Source organism: Haemaphysalis longicornis, unplaced genomic scaffold, assembly GCF_048455015.1.
Source record: "Haemaphysalis longicornis isolate Haplotype H1 unplaced genomic scaffold, Haemaphysalis longicornis Haplotype H1 scaffold_6, whole genome shotgun sequence".
Lineage (NCBI taxonomy): Eukaryota > Metazoa > Arthropoda > Arachnida > Ixodida > Ixodidae > Haemaphysalis > Haemaphysalis longicornis.
In genome coordinates, this window is record NW_027526407.1 from 104,223,117 (window position 1) to 104,241,978 (window position 18,862).

Below are 18,862 nucleotides of genomic sequence, written 5' to 3' on the forward strand. Positions count from 1 at the left end.
AACGTAGGTTTTCGTCACCACGGCGGTTTTCAAATGGCTGAAAGAGACGGAATAATTTTTTCCCGCCGAAAATAGTCTAGGAGAACAAATAGTGTAGGGAAGTGATCAATTGTAAATGTTAATAGTGTAATCGGCGATGGTCGTTGAGTGAACTCTCAGGGACGTTTGGTGTGGAATGACCCTAGACGATACAACGTTGGTCATAAAATATGTAATCTCTATATATTTTCCAATACTACGAACCCTGGTGAGTGCAATAAGCATTTTTTGATGCACCGCTTGGAAATAATTTTACAGCTCATTAAACCTTGGTCACACCAGTGGCAAGGAACCATTTCGAATGCCCATTTCAAACATTAAAGTTTAATGAGCTGTAAAATTAGTTCCAAGCGATACATCAGAAAACTGATTCGGTTATTGCATTCACCAGGGTTCATGGCACTAGAAAATACAAAGACTACAGTTTTATGGCAAACAACACTGTTTTTTGTATTGTTTGACCGAAAATATCTAATTATCTCTAATCATCTTGGGAGGTAATTGATTGACTCAAAAAAAAAATAATGGCATATTTGAAATCAAAAGAGAAAAAAGCAGCAAGACCAACAAGTTTGACACGTTTCGACCAACAACTGTTGGTCAAAAGCCTCGCAACAGTCTTTCTGAATGAAATCTGGGAAGGCGGACCTGAGAAAACCCGCAACAAAGAAAGGGTCGCCGTCATCCCATACTTGCACCAGCTTATGAAAACTGGAAGGAGGGCCGGTGTCAGAGTGGTTTTTTCCGCCCCCAATAAGCTTTCGAAACTCTGCAGAAAGGTCAACAGCGACGACCGTAGCTTGGGACGTTGGCCCTACACGAAATGCAGTCTCTCTGCGGTGTACAACGTCCCACTGTACTGCGAGAAGTCCTACATAGGGCAGACGCGGGGCGTTGCATCAACGATTTCCTACGCGAGCATGCCAATTTGCTCAAAACTTTCCAGGGGACCAACCTCGCTACTCATTGTGGAAAACATAGCTGCTCGCCTAAGCTCGACCATGCCTCGATTGTGACCAGGCACCCGGATCAACGCACACGTGAAGTTATGGAGGCGTTCACAATCTACAAAATGAAGGACTCGTGCGTAAGCATGCCGTCAATAGCGATGCATGCCGAAGAGATGAGTTATTTGGGCGGTGTGGCTGCGGTGGGCGACACCTCTGTTTGATTATCTTTTTCTAACCTTCGTTTGCCTTTCCTGTTTTGCTTGCGCTCTTGCTTTTTCATATATATTTCACTGGTTCTTTCAATAAAATTTAGTCGCCAGCCAGTGGCCGTCCTTGTCAGCTTTTCTCGTCCTATATCCCTTGCACTGTTTCTATCATGCAACTCGGAATTTCACGCAAAGCACCCATTCTGTCCAAACAGCAATTCCGTTACTCGCACGTAAGGTGTCCGTTCTTGGTCAACAATTCCATTATTGGTATGTATCGCGCAGTGGCTTGAGTGACCAGGTCTCGAAAAAATACAGGCGCTCATGCGAGCCCAGTGTATTTGATCATGCATGCTCACCGAATGCATGCACGCAGGCAAAGCCTGTAGCTCCACCAGCAAAGGCTTCTGACACGTGTTGGGTTGAACACAGATACATAAAATTTATTTTTTTACAAACTCAACCCTCTGCCTTGTCCCGTGGCATCACCTAAAAAAGAGAAAGAAAAGAAAAACACGAGAGCAATTAGCAACTTCACACAAATTTAAACCTAAAACTAAATTTATTTGCGTTACAACTTTCTCTGCTTCATAAATACGGACAGAAGAAAAAAGAGCGGTGGAAAAAAGCTGCAGTAGACAGCTGGACAAGGCCGCAGTCCCCTTTCTACTCAACAGCAGCGTCGTGACAAGGCGAACGCGGTTATAACACCGAAAACCAGGAAAATAAACGATAAACGGCTTCCGGTAATACATTTCTTTGCATCACACGTAATTTCCCGTTATCTTCAACGGGTGCACAAAAATAGGCAAACAAAAAAGCAAACAAAAGACACGAAAAAAGGCTAACCAGACATTTTGCTGTGCATGGCACGTTGTTGAGGCTTCGAACATGTGTACACATCAAAATCAGCACACTCAAATGCATTTAAATGGGAGGGCAGAGTATTGGTAACCACTCTTTCCCTGTATTCAAACGAGCCCTAGAGAACACCCAAAGTTCTTCATTCCTTAAATGGTAGTTTTTTTTTTGTCGAAACCGAGCCAGATTACGCATATGGTTTATATTAGTTTCTACTTTAAGCTTTTCTTGCACTGCTCGGGCGTCGTGCAAGCAAGCCAGCCACACAGGCCATGCCAAGCGGTAGAGCCCACTTTTGCTCCGTAACTTGTTGAATTATAAACAATTGAAAACTTCGGAGAGTTCAAATGGTAAAACAGTGCATGCTTGGAATTGAATTGAATAGCAAACACTGCTCACAAGGTTTTTGAAGTTTCGAGTATTCGGAAACCACTAATAACTGCTGGTAACGCCAAACGTTCCTGGCTTTGCCAGGGCGACGCTTGTGTCTCCTGATTTCCGTATCTGTAGGCTTCCATGATGAGTCGACACGTGCCATCTTTGTGCACATTTTCTGCTGTCGCGCTCCCACAGGCTGGCTGGCTCCCTTTGCAGGCTTTACAATGTAGTTCGGCGTTCCTTTTGTGGAATTCTCATGCTCGCGCTGCCTCACATTTAAGCAGCGTTTGGTTTGACTGATACAGTGCTTTAATATAGTGCTCTGCGCTCTAATTATGAATCAGACCCAACTAGCTCAACTTTCCGTTCTACTGAACAGGAATGCTCTCTTTCTTGCTTAAAAAGAAGCCAATTTGTTTTGCTTTCAAACTATTAGAGCGTATAAAAACATTATGGATGCATTTACACTATTACACTGCAATTGTGCAAGTTACCTAACCGTCACTACTACCACTATCAAATGACATTCCCTTTGCAGCGTGGACCTGCATGGGCAAAGCGAATGTTAGTTATAGCTAATGTCGTTCACTTGGAACGGCATTGACAGTGGCGTTCAGTGGTTACACAGACAAACTTTTGCTTGGCAAACGCCGCACATCACCTGGCCGAGCGTCTGAGGCCCCCCCGTCACCCGGGTGGTGGTTGTCCTAGGCGGTGGCCTTGAGGGTGTGCAGGGCCATCTGGGTGGCGCCCTCCCTGGTCTGGTGGCCCCCGATGAAGCCGCTGGCGTGGACAAAGATGCAGCCCTCGATGCCCGCCACCTGGCACAGCTGCTCGTCTCGCAGGCCCCGCCACTCCTCGGGCAGGAACACCCTGCACCACAAGGCTCCGTCACGGCACGCACTCAATCTCACCTCCAATGCCCTACAGTCGCTGCTTCAGGCTCAGTTTCTTTCCTGGAGCGATGAGGGAATGGCATCGGCTACCCGACTCCCCCGTAACTTCAACTGCCTTTTCGGAAGGTCTTAAGGCCACCATTCTTTGCAATACAGTCGATCCCAGATACGCTGAACCTGGACATATGTAATTATTGCATATATCGAACAGTCAAAACATTTCCGTGGAAATCCTATGCAATAAAAAATTAAAGCCGTTCCACTCAACGTGAAAGCTGTCGGAAGTGCAGAGCAGTGATTCACCGTAATGGGCTGTACCGCAGTTATCCGCTCACTGCTACCACCCAGTGCAATTCAAATTTCCCGCCTTCGCAGTGCTCGCACGCCCCCTGCCTGAAACTGCGCCAGCGGGAGTTCTGTTCTTTTTGTGCTTGCTTTTCTTTCCTCCCGCACGTGTGGGCGTTGCACTGCCACTTTTTCCAGCCTACTATTGTAAAAAGCAACCCAATGAGTGTTCCTAACTAAATGAACGCAGGTGCTGGTGGTTAATTACGTATATTTCCCCTCAAATGTACCTACAGTTTTCTCTGCGCTAAACAACAGGGAGATGTAGGACAAGTGCCAGCGGTTCACGAGTTTCGAACGCTTATGACTACATAAACCGCTTGGCTTTCGAAGCCTCTGGGTTACGCCGCGACAACGGAACGCCGTGTGGCTCTACTTGGGTCCAGCGAGCAAGCTACGACGACAAAGAGCGGCCCTAAAGTATTGTGCACTTAAAAGTATAGCAGTTTTGTATGCGTGTATCGAACTCTCGTCTACTGTCCCATTCCATATTTCAAATGCTGCTACGCAAGTGCCTCTGCAAGTACGCTTCTCCTGATGGAGTTGTGGGCAATGACAATGATGACTTCTCGCACGCCACATCACTTGGGTTGCCTTCAAGACTTACTAAGAAACTCTATGCCTTCAACACCTGCTCGATGCGCTAGCCTCACGATCACAAGAACGCAGGGTGTGACGGGATGCGAAAGAGGAAGGGGAAACTGAGGGGAGGCGTTGCGACCTAGCGTTGCGTGCTCTGCTGACATGGAGACCAGTGAAGCGTGGTGGTCACTATAGTATGGTGAATGTTCGTTTTGTTCGCGGCGGGATGTCTTTGGAGCCATGGTCGCGAAACAAAACGGAAGAATTTGGATTTAGCGACCACGGTGGACATCACTCGTTTGGGTGAAGGCCAGGGAAAAGTTGTCGTCAGTTGCAGAAACATCCCAAATTCAAAATTCCTCGCAGCACATTTCAGCATGACATCACACATAAAACCAAAATAAACTGTTGCGTCGTGAGTTGCGCACATTCTAATTCTAATTGCTCGCCGGGAACAAAGTTTTTTCTGCTTTCAACATGGCCATGTTTCAGGACCAGGGAACGTAATGGATACGCTGTGTGGTAAAGGAAGTGGTTGTTGACCTTTTCGTCCTAGTATGTCTGTGTGTAAATTGTTTTTTTTTACACAGTGCCAATGGAACTGAATGGCAGCTGCCAAAGCGGGCAAGAATATGGGCAGTGCCCATTTTGTTGGAGGTAAGCCATTGGCGGATCCAAGATAGCCGTCCTATGCTCCTATGATCTTCCCACCGGTGTAGATAGCTGGAGACAGTGGCTGCCGTTGTGAAAGGCCCGTCTGTTTTCTTTATTACTTATCATGGGGCAATTATTTTCGTGGCCCTTTCTTGCGGACTTTTTGAGAAACTTTTTGAAAATGTCCACCTTTCAAAAATTCCCGAGGAGAGCACCGAACAGGGCGGAACACAGCCCCCTCGCTCACCGGCATTCAAACGACCCGCTGGTACGGGGCACCCCCTGGACGCGCCAGCTGCCTGCCTGGTCCTGGTAGAGGACAAACTTGACCTCCCCGGGGATGTCCAGCTCTTCCTCCAGAGCCAGCAAGTGCTCTTTCCAGGGGCAGCCCCCTTGCGACAGGGTCACCACGCTGCTGCCAACCCCCTTTGCCGTCTCCCCATCGCCACCACCGACCTGCATGGCATGAAACAAACGCGCACGCACAAGCGCTCGACCAACCGCAACGCTCGAGATTAGGCAGCAAGGTTTTGCTCCTTGAGTTGGCGACACACAATCGCCCCTGCCCCTGTTGGAGGCCAAGGCATGCCGCAGGGGACCGTTCTTTCCCCTCTCTTGGTTAACATCAATGGGGCAGTTGGTGCACTGTTTCAAAGCTGGGTTACAAAAAAAAAAAAAAAAAAAACCATGCAAAATAAAAAGAGGAATCAGCTGTTCAACAGGGTCCACACTCACCACCCCCTGCTTGCTATCTGGGCTACAGGAGAACAAAAAAAGCATAAAAAGCCATTTGGTATGCACACTTCGCTTGAAGTCACAGAGTAACTACAACCACCTTCTCCTGTGGCCCACCATGCACGAGTTCTCTCGACCGGAACATTCCGCCAGTATGCAAGTGCCTGTCGAGTACTCACCACCAAAAAAGAAAGAAGCAATCAACGTGACAAAGGCTCGTGGTTTCTGTCAAGCTGCACTCGCAGTACTGGCCGGGTTCTGTCACTCTGGCATCTGTCCTTTCAGAGACCAAGCAACAGCAAACATGCTCCCTCAAAACAAGAAGAAATGAAGTTAAAGCCCCGTTCTTGATTTTTAAAAACCGTGCAGCAGATGATGTAAACAAACAAACAAACAAAAAATAAAGATTCAAAATGAACACTGTGCTTGTGCTTTTAAATGGCGTCAATTTGACTGGTGGTAAGTAAGCAGGGCTTGAGAGGCCAGTTTACAGAGTGCATTTTCGCAGCTCCCATGACAATGTAACATGGGGTGTCATTGTATACATTGGTGTATAGATTTGCGGTAGATTTTACTTGTTTGTTAATGTTGCACGTGTGTCATGAGCGCATGTGTATCTTGCTACACTTAGCTTGTGCCCACGACACAGTGAGTGTGTGCCTACTGTGAATGAAGCATGGGTGTTGTCCTCCGGAGACAGGCAGACAGACTCAGCCAGGATGATGGGGGTGGCAAACTTGGGTAACAACAGCCAAGCTTGTTTCCTCGCACAGGCTGCAAGTGTGCGTGTGTTCATCATCATCATCATCACCACCACCACCAGCCTATCTACGCCCACTGCAGGACAAAGACCTCTCCCATTAATCTCCAATTATCTCGGTGCTGCGCTAAATGCGGCCAATTTATCCCCGCAAACTTTTTGATCTCATCTGCCCATCTAACTTTCTGCTGCCCCTGCCACGCTTGCCTTCTCTAGGGATCCCCTCTGTAGTAACCCTTGACCAATGGTTTTCTTGCCTTCGCATTACATGCCCTTCCACGTCCAATTCTTCTTAATTTCTACTAATATGTCCTTAACACGCGTTTGTTCGCTGACCCACTCCGCTCTCCTCTTGTCCCTCAATGTTACACCTATCATCTTCTGTTCCATTGCCCGCTGAGTCGTCCTCAATTCAAGTTAAACCCTCTCAGTGAGCCTCCAAGTTTCTGCCCCGTAGGTGAGTGCCGGTAAGATGCAGCTGCCATTCACTTTCTTCTCCAGTGATAGTAGTAAACTGGCATTCATTATCGAGAATGCCTGCCGAATGCACTCCACCCCATTCTTATCCCACGTGTTCATCGTTGCACAAACAAGCTGTCCAGCACCTAGCCCCTCTTTCCTCCTCGTCCCAGATTGGAGCCCACTGGACTCTTCTGTGGGTGTCAAACCTGATTGCCGCTGGTCACGGTGACCGCAGGCAAGTAAGGAGCTCGAGGCTTGCTCTCGACACTGCGACCTCACGGGCTGCACCTAAGCACGCCTCCGGTGACGCCCGTGAAAAAGAAAGTCTGACTGGTGACTTGGTGCTAGACCCTTCAGTTATTTACCCATTCAAGATACATCTAAAGGCCCTCAAGCAGGAGGGTATTCCAGTCTAGTCCACTTATAACAACATCCAAATGACAAGGAAATCCCATCGCTATAACTGATAATTGTTGCAAGCCGGTTGCGCAAAAAAAGAAAAAGACGAAACAGAGGTAAAAAAATTTCTATTCGCATGCAAGCAAGGCCTTGCAAAAAAGATTCCACTGTCAGTGGCCTTGGTATGATTGACTCAAAGTTGGCGCACATTTTTTTTTAAGGAGGCACATGGGTCTTTGATCAAAAAGTTTATTTTCACAGTTATGACGATGAAAATTGGGGGACATAGGCAGTTTTTCATTCTGATTGTAGATATAAAATTTGTTTGTGGGTATAAAATGTCTGTGGGTATATAAGCGCATCGTTCAACCTCTGCATTAGCTTTGACAGGGCCACTGAATCGAGGGAGACAGACAGACAGACAGATCAAAATTTCTGTGTTCAACTAGCCCAAGAAAGACCCTTCTCTTTAAAGGAGCCATGAGGACAAAACACAAGTTTGGTTCATTCGAAAGACTGCCTGGTTAGAATCATGCTGGAAGCACTTTTAACATCAACTTCGCTCAAATAAGCTACATAATTAGGAAAAAAGCGAATGGCCGTGCGACCCACTAGCTCATTTCCCGCAACAGAACCTATGATGTCATACCAGACAGCTCTGCGATTGGCAGAGGGTGGCAAAAGCAAATGCAAATTAGGCAGGGCCTATAAGCTTGCCGAACGAGCTATTTGTGCTTACATTTAGGCGGCATTCTGTTTATAGTAGTAACAATGGTGAGGTTAAACAGTGGAAGTTACGAAAGCACACGTAATCATAGAAGTACCGAAGTGCACTGCTGCTCGTACTGTGGCGCTTTGGGGTTGTCTCAGATGACACTGGCCGATTGGCGTAAGCGATGGTGTCCTACGTGACCATATTTGTCGAGTGAACACAATGTTTCAAAACAAGCCAGGTACAAATACGGTCAGAAACAAAGGCAAAAACAGTCCATCGTGGTATGGTGGCGCCATCTAGGTTGACTAACGGCAAACAAGGCGCCAAGGAAATATGACATCATTGCAGACATCACGATTTGGCAGGAGAATCGAAATTCCAACTTCTAAACTCTAACTTGCTTCTGGACAAGCGCTGGGTGGGGGCATCACAAATCGCGAAATCTCTCGAATAAAGCAAATAAAGTAAACAACAAAGCCCCTTCAAAGAAGAAACGTGTTAAACAGAAATTGTACAATGAAAAGGCGCCTCCCTCCAGCGTCGTGGGTCGGCAGCCGTGCCTGCAATGCCCGGCTGGTGGCCCCCCTCACCTTGTGGCGTTTTTGCAGCGCTGCCAGGACCAGGTCGCGGGCGGGCAGCCAGCTGGTAGCGTAGAAGCGCACCCGCTCGAGGAACTCCTCGCCTGCCAGCCGCATGGCCTTCCCAAACTGCTCCTGCAGCCGGGAACGAAAAAGGGGGAGGAAGCCAGCAAGGGCAAGCCGTTTTTTCGCTGCTCCAACCGACGTCAAGGGGGGACGTGGGTCTTAAAACAATTTCGTTCAATTTTTAAGTGAACTGTATGAATAAACGTGCCAGTCTTGCTGCTTTTTTTCCCAATGATTTCAAACATTTCACCATTTTTTTTGAGTAAGTCAATCAGTTAGAATGATAATCAGAGATAATGAGCCTTTTTTTGGAGGAACAACGTACAAAACAGTGTTGGCCATAAAACAGTAATCTTCATATTATCTGATACTATGAACACTGGTGAATGCACTATAGGAAGTGGGTTTGGATGCATTGCTTAGAACTAATTTTACAGCTCGTTAAACTTGAGCGACACAAAACTCTGTTTCACGTCAACACAGGATGACGGCATGTCGCCGCCAGACGCTGTCATTCAATTAGGCATGTTAAAAAATAAAAATAAAAAATAAGAAAATATAGTCTGAATGGTGTTGAATGATACAAGGAATGCTCCACTGAAAGCGTGGTCGAAACGTGCCCTCTACAATGAATTCAGGACCAGTGGGAGGGTGGCAAAGTGCTTCCCTGCAATGCTGACAAGGGTACCTTATCGGCGGCAGGATGAACGAAGCCGTTTGCTTTGATTAAACGGCTGAAAAAATTTGCCCTACTCTAAACTTGCGCCTTTTTTTCTGAGTTATATATGGGGCATTTAGAAGAGGCATGAAAAAATGTTGATTTAAAGGCTGCACGTTTTTATTATGCAGCAGTCTCGGTGCTAAAACGTTACGCGCTCCCGTCAGAAACAATTTTTTAATTGAGGCACAACTTACCCTTGACAGAAGCCATTTGGGAATACTACTACAGCAGCCGACTGTTTCGTCGGACTCCAAAAATTCGGGCTTGCTTGCTGGATATTCGATGGACTTTCCTGAGGAACTGCCAGTTGTCCCATAGGAGAGTAATGGCTCACAGATTTTTCTGGACTGCTCTTTTATTCGGACTATTTTTCATTCCCTTCCAGGTAAGAGAAAAATTGGTCGGCTACTGTACCAGTAATGTTAGATGCGAGACATTATGTATTAAATATAACGTGTGAACTCCCCTGCACTCGGTGGATACCAGCCTCAAATTTTTGCACAGCAGCGTGCATGCATGTGAACGTTGCGCAGTTCCTTCCGAACCATGACTCAGGCATTTATGTTTGTTGCTGCATTTTTTTTTGGCGCCATAAGACATTTCTTGTCAAAGTGATATCGAGGGCTTCTTCTATTTTTTTTTTTATTTTTTTTTGCACCAGTTGCTCGAGCTTCCCTAAGAAATGGTCAATTTCACCCTTCACATTAGTGATCGCAAAGTGTTAGCTTTGAACCGGCACTATGCGGACTGGCACATCAGCTGCTTCGAGTTTGTTTTTGACACAGTAAGCACAGGCACAGTTACAACAATGGCATCTGTATTCACGAGGCCACGTTAGCAGGTAAAGAAGGCGCCAAGTTGAGCGAGTTGGTTGCTAACTACGGAATTCATCGTACTAGTGAACATTAAAGGAGCCATGAAGACAAAATACAAGTTGGGTAGATTAGAAAGACTGCTTAGTCCAGATAACAATGATACCAATATCATCGCAACCTTGGAACAAATATCGGAGGTATTAAAGAAAACGTGTGAAGCCATGGCGACCCCCTAGCCAATTTCCCGCAACTTTTCTATGACGCCAGGGAACCTCGTTTGTGCGATTGGTGGCCGCCTAATTGACCTGTCGCGACGACACATGACTGGACGCCTGCAATGGGGCCTCTAGTTCCATGTGACCGCGCATCGCTTGAATGCTAACGTGCAGCTAACGCACTGAAAATTATGTTTTATTGTCGACCCGTATGACGTCACTCTTGCTCATAACACGTCCCTGTGGCGCCAAATTTGAAAGTTTTTAAATAATGCTTGCTTTTTTTCGTTAAAAAAACATGTTTTGGGGCTGTAATGGAGCTGCGTGAGATATTGAATCTTAGTTCTTTCAAATTAAACGAAGTTGTATTTTCTCTTCATGGCTCCTTTAACACAGATGCAAAGGTTTCTCACAGACGCGCATCTTGTACAGGGCTTCCTCGGAAATAGAACGAGAAATTTTTGAGGCCTTCATGATAGGCAGAGCAGAGGAAAGGTGTGTCAGTTCACCGTCCTTGGTGCTGTCCGCAAAGGAAATCGTTTTTTTTGGAGAGGGGGGAGCAGGTTGCGCACGGGCGAGGGGTGATAGCCACATACACGTGTAGGCTTAACGTACGCCGCGTGATATCGGCCGGCACTGTGATGTGGCTTTGTGATGTGAGCAAGTGCGACGTGTGCGATACCATTGTTTGCTTTCACTGTATTTTCCCCCTTTCCACGTTTCGTGTACACACAGACGTTTTCTGCGTTTCTGCTGCACAAACTGAGTTGAAGTTCTAGCGTGCGTTTCGTCTCCCTTTTACCTCTGTCTCTGTGTTAATGTTCGCTAGTACGGTGAATTTCTTAGTTTGCAAGTGAACATGAAAAAAAAAAAAAAAAAAAAAAAAAGAGCACGGCAGGACGTATAGTGCCCGCTTTCAGTGCTGGGCCACGGATTGCACTTACGTCTGGCTTGGGGTCGGGCTCGTTCCAGGGAGGGTTGAGGTGGCCCACTCGTGAGCTCAGGTTCGTTCCGATCCGGTAGCTGCAACAAGCATTGTCACGACCGCCGTTAACGCCCAATGCCAGGTGTGCACAAGGAGGCCACGATTAAGAAACAAACAGGCAATGGCTCTGTTCGTGAAACAGGGGCACTCCAAACATGCGGCAGGATTTCAGAAACTAGAGAGAGGGGGGAAAGGGGGGGGGAGGAAAGGAGAGAGGGAGAGATGCCACATTTATTGAGCTGTAAAGGGTGCAGGAAGGAATATATTTCCATCTCATGTGGTTGCAGGAATGAATATAAAGAGACAGTCATCAACCGCTAGGCATGCACTCTAAACACATGAATCACTATAGGCATCACAGCCTTGCCAGTTGAGTCTCAGACACAAGGCCCAGCCCACGCCCTTCCATACAATCAGAAGATTCCTTCTCCCTGACTTAGAGGGGAAATGCTGGAATTCCCCAATTTATTCCAGACTTCCCGTATTCCCCAATAATTTACAGTTCTCCTTATCAGAGGACACCCTGCTTGTAGATTAACCTTAACAGACTTGCTTGCACACAGTCTCAGGGATATTGCCCTCCCAGACAGTGGCAACTATGGATTCGAAGTTGAGCCTCGAGAAGCCGCAGCACAGCGGCCCCATTCACCAGCAGACACTTTGGAAAAAAATTGACAATTGGGCTACAACCGTATTTATTTGATTATACAGCAGTCACGATTGTAAGGCGAGGGTGGAGTCCAGAGGGAGGGAAAGAGGAAAGAGAGAGGGAGAGGGAGAGAGAGAGAGAGAGAGAGAGAGAGAGAGAGAGAGAGAGAGAGAGAGAGAGAGAGAGAGAGAGAGAGAGAGAGAGAGAGAGAGAGAGACTGTTTATTGAAAAGGAGAAGAGATCGGCCTGACGAAGTGATCGTGGGCCTGCTACTCCCCACTGGGGAGAGGGTACTGGGGATAAAAAGAGAAAGGAGTGAATATGGAAGGTGTGGGAAATGGCAATGAAATCGACAAATGAACTATGCACAAGCAGTACAACCAATAAACGTCTCACATAGAACGGGGCGAACCGTCATTAATATATATAACGAGCTACGAATATAAGGTGGGGTATGACTTTGAGACTACAGTTTTTGGAGAATAAAAAAAAAATCTCGCCTTATAGTCGAATAAATGCGGTATTTGGTAGGGGTTCTTGAACACCTCGGAGCAGCGCAAACTCGACATGGACAGAACAAGAAGGCCTAGACTTTCTAGTGTGTCCGCGTCAAGTTTGCGCAACTCTGAGGTGTTCAAGGCACTTTGGAGCCCACTGGCCGACTGCTCACCGCGGCTCCCCTTCACAGATGTTGACGCCATTGTCGATGGCGTCGATCTCCTCCATGAAGTTCTCGTACACCTTGTCGTAGATGGCCTCCACGCTGGGGTCGGACACCTTCCAGCCCAAGGTGTGGGCGATCACGTCCCGGCCGTGGTGCACGTACACCAGCCCCGCACTGCTCAGCTTGGTGGTCCACTTCTTGGTGGCGTCCAGGGAGTGCATCGTCTCCACAAAGCCCCTGCAGTAGTGTGCATAGGCCTCAGCTGTCTTGCCAAAGGGCAAGGGAAGAAATGCAGTTGTTCGGGAAACTTGCCACAGTGACTTAGTGGCAAAGGAGTTGTTCTGTCCCATTTCATCACCAGCCTATCTACGCCCACAGCAGGGCAAAGGCCTCTCCCATGGATCTCCAATTATCCCGGTCCTGTGCTAACTAGAACCAATTTATCCCTGCAAACCTATTGATCTCCTCTGCCCATCTAACCATCTGCCGCCCCCTGCCACGCTTGCCTTCTCTAGGGATCCACTCTGTTACTCTTAATGACCAACAGTTATATTGCCTTCGCATTACATGCCCTGCCCACATCCATTTCTTCTTCTTAATGTCTCCTAATATGTCCTTAACATGCGGTTGTTCCCTGACCCACTCTGCTCTCTTCTTGCCTCTCAATGTTACACCTATCATCTTCCATTCGGTTGCTCAATCAGTCGTTCTCAGTTTAAGTTGAACCCTCTTAGTGAGCCTCCAAGTTTCTGCCCCGTAGGTGAGTACCAGTAAGATGCAGCTGTCATACACTCTCTTCTTCAGGGACAATGGTAGGAGGCCATTCATTATCTGCGATCTGTCACATTTATTATAGCATTATTCTATAGAGAGATCAGCATAACATTGCTCTGAATGTGCTGCACCAAAAAGTAACCACACATACTTCATCCATTAAAATCTCTTCTTTGCATCTCGCCCATGTATTTCCTCAGCTCGTGTGTTTTTGCCCAGATTTTCCACGCATATTTATCGCCGCGGTTGCTGAACTGACGCTTATAAGATGCCGAAAAAAGTAATCGCGGCACGATGGCCAAAAAATGGGCCAATGACGGCCGGTTTTAAGGGGGCCATGCAGACAAAATGCAAGTTTCGTTCATCCGAAAGGTTGCCTTGTTAGAATCGTACCAGAGTCCTTCAAAGCCTTTCTGGTCATGAAACTTCGCCGTCACGCTATGGGAGAGCTTCGTTCGCTGCCGCACTGCGGCGCTGGTGTTTATCGGAGGGCAGCCGGGGGCGTGGTCAGAGCGCGTTTGGCAGGGAACGGACCACGGAGTAAGATAAAACAGACGCTTGCCGCCTTATCAGCAGTGCGCTCTCGCTTTACGTGTCGTGGGCCGCTCAAATGGACTTATCATTCTGTGAGTGGCGAAAAAGTTTGGTGTGAACGGGCATGCTTCTACTGCATTCCTGCCTGCCGGTCTGGCTACAGAGCAGCGGTGGCTGCCCGATGCCCTCCGATCTGCGGTTGCGCCCCTTGCGGTAGCCTTTGTCCCCGTACGAAACTTGGCCGGGAGTTTCATGACCAGAGAAGCATTGAAGGACACTGATCATACTGACACCACTTTTAACACACACTTCACTCAAATAAGCTACATCAGTGGTTCTCAGCCATGACTGCCCCAGGGACCCCTTTTGGGCTTGCTAAAGTGATGGGGGACCCCAAGATGGAGCATATGTTGTTTGGTGTCATAACATCAAACAATTTCTACTTGCAGCTTACGTAGCCTGCACACTTATTCGATGCCCGCCTTTTATGGTTGACGCTAATGACGATGCGCGCCATGTTAAACAATCTGGTATTGAATCTAAAATTCTTCTAAACACCTATATATTGCCTCTTCTGTGTATGCTTTTCTCCTTCTCATAGCTGGCTTGTCGTGCAAGCCAGCTGGTAACACCTACACGCTGCGATGCAATTTCGATTAGTTCAACACTTCCACCACACAGTTTGCACACAAAATAGGTCTACGCGGAGAAACTAAACGTACATGTAATGCGACAAAGCTACATTTTTTGCATTGCAAGAAAGTGCTGGCAAAATCGAGAAAAGAATGGCGGGAGTAAAAGCTTTGAGGTAGGCTTCGCGGACCCCTCAAATGCTCTCGCGGACCCCCAGGGGTCCGCGGACCCCCATTTGAGAATCACTGAGCTACATAATTAGGAAAAAAGGGAATGGCCATGTAATCCACTAGCCCATTCCCCGCAACAGAACCTATGATGTCCTATGCCCATCTGTGCACCTGGCTGAAACCGGCAAAAGCAAACGCAAATTAAACAGGGCTTATAAGCTTGCCGAATGAGCTATTTGCAGCTAAATGTAATGCATATTCCTTTTACAGCAGTAAGAATGGTGCGGTAAACAATGAAAGTTACGAAAACGCACGTAAGCGTAGAAGTACCGATGCGCACTGCTGTTGGTACTGGGCGCACTATGCTTGTTCTAGTTGCACAGCAGTCCGCCGCTTTGGAGTTGTCTTAAACGACTCTGGCCGATTGGCGCAAGCGACGTTGTATTACGTGACCCTGTTTGTTGAGGATACCACAGAAAGATTACTTTCCACCCTAACAAAAACAAGCCAGGTGTAAATACGCTCAAAAACAAAGCCACGGTGGACAACGGTCCGTGGCTAAGTATGGTAGCGCCATCTGGGAGGACTGGCGGCAAGTAAAACTGCAGAGCCGAATGATGCAGTGGAAGTTTGTTTTAATACGCGCCGCTATGACTTCATTTCAGACGTCACTAAAACGCACGATTTGGCGGGAGAATCAAAATTTTAACCTAAATTGGTTAAGGGCACAGGGAAAGCACTGCACTTCCCATGCATTTTTGGCCATTTTGAGGTACATTTTTCTCAGCATCTAACCAAGGTATCTACATAAAGTATATATTGTCACGGGACACCTAGACGGCCAACGAGAGAAGAAAAAGCCATAGTGCAAGTGGCTGGGTCGCAGTGCGCGCTGCGACCTAGCCACTTCTTCGTCGTCTTCTTTGATGAGCCATGGCAGTATAGAGCATTGGCCGTCTAGGTGCCCCGTGACAACATCATTTTCTTTCAAATTTTGTGTTTTTTAACTGTACTAGAATTAAGAACATCGATCAAAAGTTCAATTTTTTATGATTTTTTGTCCGTTAGCACCTAAATTTTGGCATTATTTTAGTATTAAAAGTTGTGTAACAAAAAAACAGTTGCAAGCATCTTTTTAATTCTAGTACAGTACATGTGACAAGTTATGCAGATTACAGGGAAAAAAATCAGGTCGTTATTCTGGAAGACGGAGGAAATAATGGTACCTATGTAATAAAAAACACTGTTTTGAGATAATTAAGTATGAAGTAAAAAAAGAGGCGAAAAACAATACTTTTTTGCCAAACACACCACCGGAGCCATTCTTTAAAAAGCACCAGCTTCGTAACCACTATAAAAGTCGTTTTTGTGCTTTTCAGCTTGTCGTCCTTCTTGTCTTGCCTCTTTCGTGAGCTGTCGTGCCGCTCGGTCCGCAAAGTATCTTCGGTTGTTGTCGACCTCCTTCAGCCACTTGATGGTGTTGCGCCCAGGATTCACACTGAATGACTTCAAAATGTAGGCCCGTGCCATGGTACCACCATTGAATGAAATAACTGCATCCAATGTAGCAATCTTCAGAGTTTTCAGCCCAACAAAGACGTTTTTTTGCGCACGTTCTGAAAGAACATGGTTGAAGGACTCGTTTGCGTTTTGGGTTCGCCCATGAAGACACTTCTCCAGCAAGTCAGCCTGCGATAGCTGCCTACATACAGGTTTGATTGCTTCTAGGACAAGTGCAGGCAAAGTTTCTTTGTGTGCAAACGGCTTGCTCTCTGTCAGACTTCTGTTTTTGGCACACCACGTATCTGGCCCTTTTGGGCAAAGTCCATGGCATGGATTGTTGTCGGTGGATGACAAATAGAAGTAGGTCGCCCAAACAGCCTTTCTCATTTCTTCAAGGTTTCCCACATTCCTCCTGGTGGCCAATCCATAATATGTCTAGAGTTCATCTATAACTCCATCAGTCGGTCGGCCTCGACCAAAAAGGCCTTTTCCATCGGACAGCGTTCCAGCCTTGTTTTCTTTCTTTAGCTTCTGCAACCTTGTACCCATCCTTTTCTGGACCAGGCCTACGCATTCCAGCTTCAATATTTCAACATCTTCCCCGTACGGCTTTTGTGCCTTGACCGCCAAAAAGGCTTTGCCTTCCCTGTCCCCAAGGCATTTGACGTAATGCATGCCATAAATCTGCTCACTTCTTGAGAAAATCGCCAGTGCTCCTGAGACTTCCATTCCACCACTGGTGCCTTGGTAGTTGCTTTGGCACACCTCTTTGTGCCCAGAGCCATTGGTGCGACAGTTTGCACAGCGCTTTGCAAGACTTTGACATCCAACACTTTCCAGGAGTCTACGCTGATCGCCGAGACTATGCCATTATTGGATGAGTGGCCACGCTTTTGCCAGCTTCCGTCAAGGGCAACTGGGATGTCCGTGTCACCATCATTTAGCTCAACAGCCTCTTCAGCAGCCCTTTTCATTGATTCCCTGGCAGCCGCCTCAATGTGCCTTAGTAGCGCGCTATTGTACCTTGCAAACTTTGTCGGTGGCTTAGGGAGGTTTAGCATGGCACACAGTACACTTCCTGCAGCCGCTCCTTTGCCAATGCTTCTAAGGCCATAAACTAGCCTGAGGTTGGCTTCGTACAGGCCACGAGTCGTTTTTCTTGACGTTTGAAACCGTTTTGCAGTGTTGCATGCCTCACAGTTCAAGCTATATACGCTGGCAACACCTACACGCTGCGACACAATTTCGATTAGCTCAACACTTCCACCGCACAGTTTGCACGCACAATTCACTCTAATGATATCAGAAATATTATCCATGTCCATCAGAGCATACCCGTTGTCATTCTGCAGCGGACTCTCTTCCTCGAAGGATGCCAAAAAAGCTGAAAGCTTCGACGCTGAGGAGCTTGCCAGTTGAGCGTTCGGCGCCTCAAGTCTCTCGATCCCTGCTGAGTTTCCAACACGGGCGTATCTGTTGCCGCGAAACCTACGCTTGCCGAAGACGTTGTTTACCCTCGGCATCTCGAGTTATTGATGCGCCCGGCACACCGACACAAGGTGTAATACACCTAGGAACACAAGGCGTTTGAACAAGGGGCACCAAAGCACAAATGTAAACAAAACATGCCCGGCGTCTTTGGAATGCCTTGGCTAAAAAATCAGCTATGCAATGGTTGCCAGACTATTATGTGAATATAGCTGATTTTATCTGAAACTGGAAGTTTTTTGATGGAAAAAAATGACAACAAACACGGAGCACATTCGAAAAGGGGGCGTGGTCACTTACTACTTGTTTTCGGAAAAACTTTTTTGAGCGAGAAATACAACTTTCTAAAAAAAGTGTGAGTATGGAAAATGTGCACAAGGAACTGAACTTCCCTAATTGCGATAAAAAAAAAGTCATTTTTTTTTACATTTCGCCTTACCCTGTCCTCTTACTTTCTCATTGATTGCGGCATTATTTGCTGCCGGACAAGCGCTGGGGGAACTATAAAACGCGAAATCTTTCGAATAAAACAAACTTGCATTTTGTCTGCATGGCCCCTTTAAGTACGGAATGGCAACCAGCTCGCTGTCTAGAAAATCGGTCGGGTTGGTCGAAAACCAGGCAGGTGGCGACGCTAGTACGGGTGTAGCTTCGGTGCACTGAACCCCCAAATCAATTACTCGAATTACTAGTTTTGGGGAAGCAGAGCTTTAGCGGCACACAGCAATCAAAATCGGCCGACCTAGTTGCAAAGATTTAGCATACTCTGGAGCTTATCAGCACAACTGATCAGAGTTGGCCAGTGCAACTGTTTATTTCTAGCGCAAAAACATGCTGTAATGTACTCATGAAAATTCCCTTCCCAACTCATTTTACAGTCCTTGAATCCCCTCTAGCTGCCCAATGGGCGAAGCGGCATCGTCGTCACGCCACTCAATTTACATCCTTGACTGCCAATTACCTAGGGCAGTGAAATAAGTGAAGCTCAGTGTAGGCACAGCATTCTCTTAACTGTAAAATAGGTACAGTGCTATTTGCTTTTATGTGCACATATTAAAACACCGGTTATGTGAGCATGAGGACGC

The 18,862-nt window shown here is 47.0% G+C and overlaps 1 protein-coding gene across 1 annotated transcript in view; it reads right to left on the bottom strand.

Moving 5' to 3' along the window:
* Positions 1–1,617: 1,617 nt before the first annotated feature.
* Positions 1,618–18,862, bottom strand: part of LOC144141107 (MYG1 exonuclease-like) — a 26,056-nt gene continuing 8,811 nt past the window's right edge. Inside the window, exons 4-9 of the mRNA XM_077672635.1 lie at positions 12,682–12,912; positions 11,322–11,400; positions 8,573–8,695; positions 5,159–5,367; positions 3,096–3,307; positions 1,618–1,684 (exon numbers count right to left, since the gene is read on the bottom strand). Of these exons, the coding sequence (XP_077528761.1) occupies positions 3,142–3,307; positions 5,159–5,367; positions 8,573–8,695; positions 11,322–11,400; positions 12,682–12,912 (808 nt within the window). The 3' untranslated portion in view covers positions 1,618–1,684; positions 3,096–3,141. The remainder of the gene's footprint in view (positions 1,685–3,095; positions 3,308–5,158; positions 5,368–8,572; positions 8,696–11,321; positions 11,401–12,681; positions 12,913–18,862) is intronic.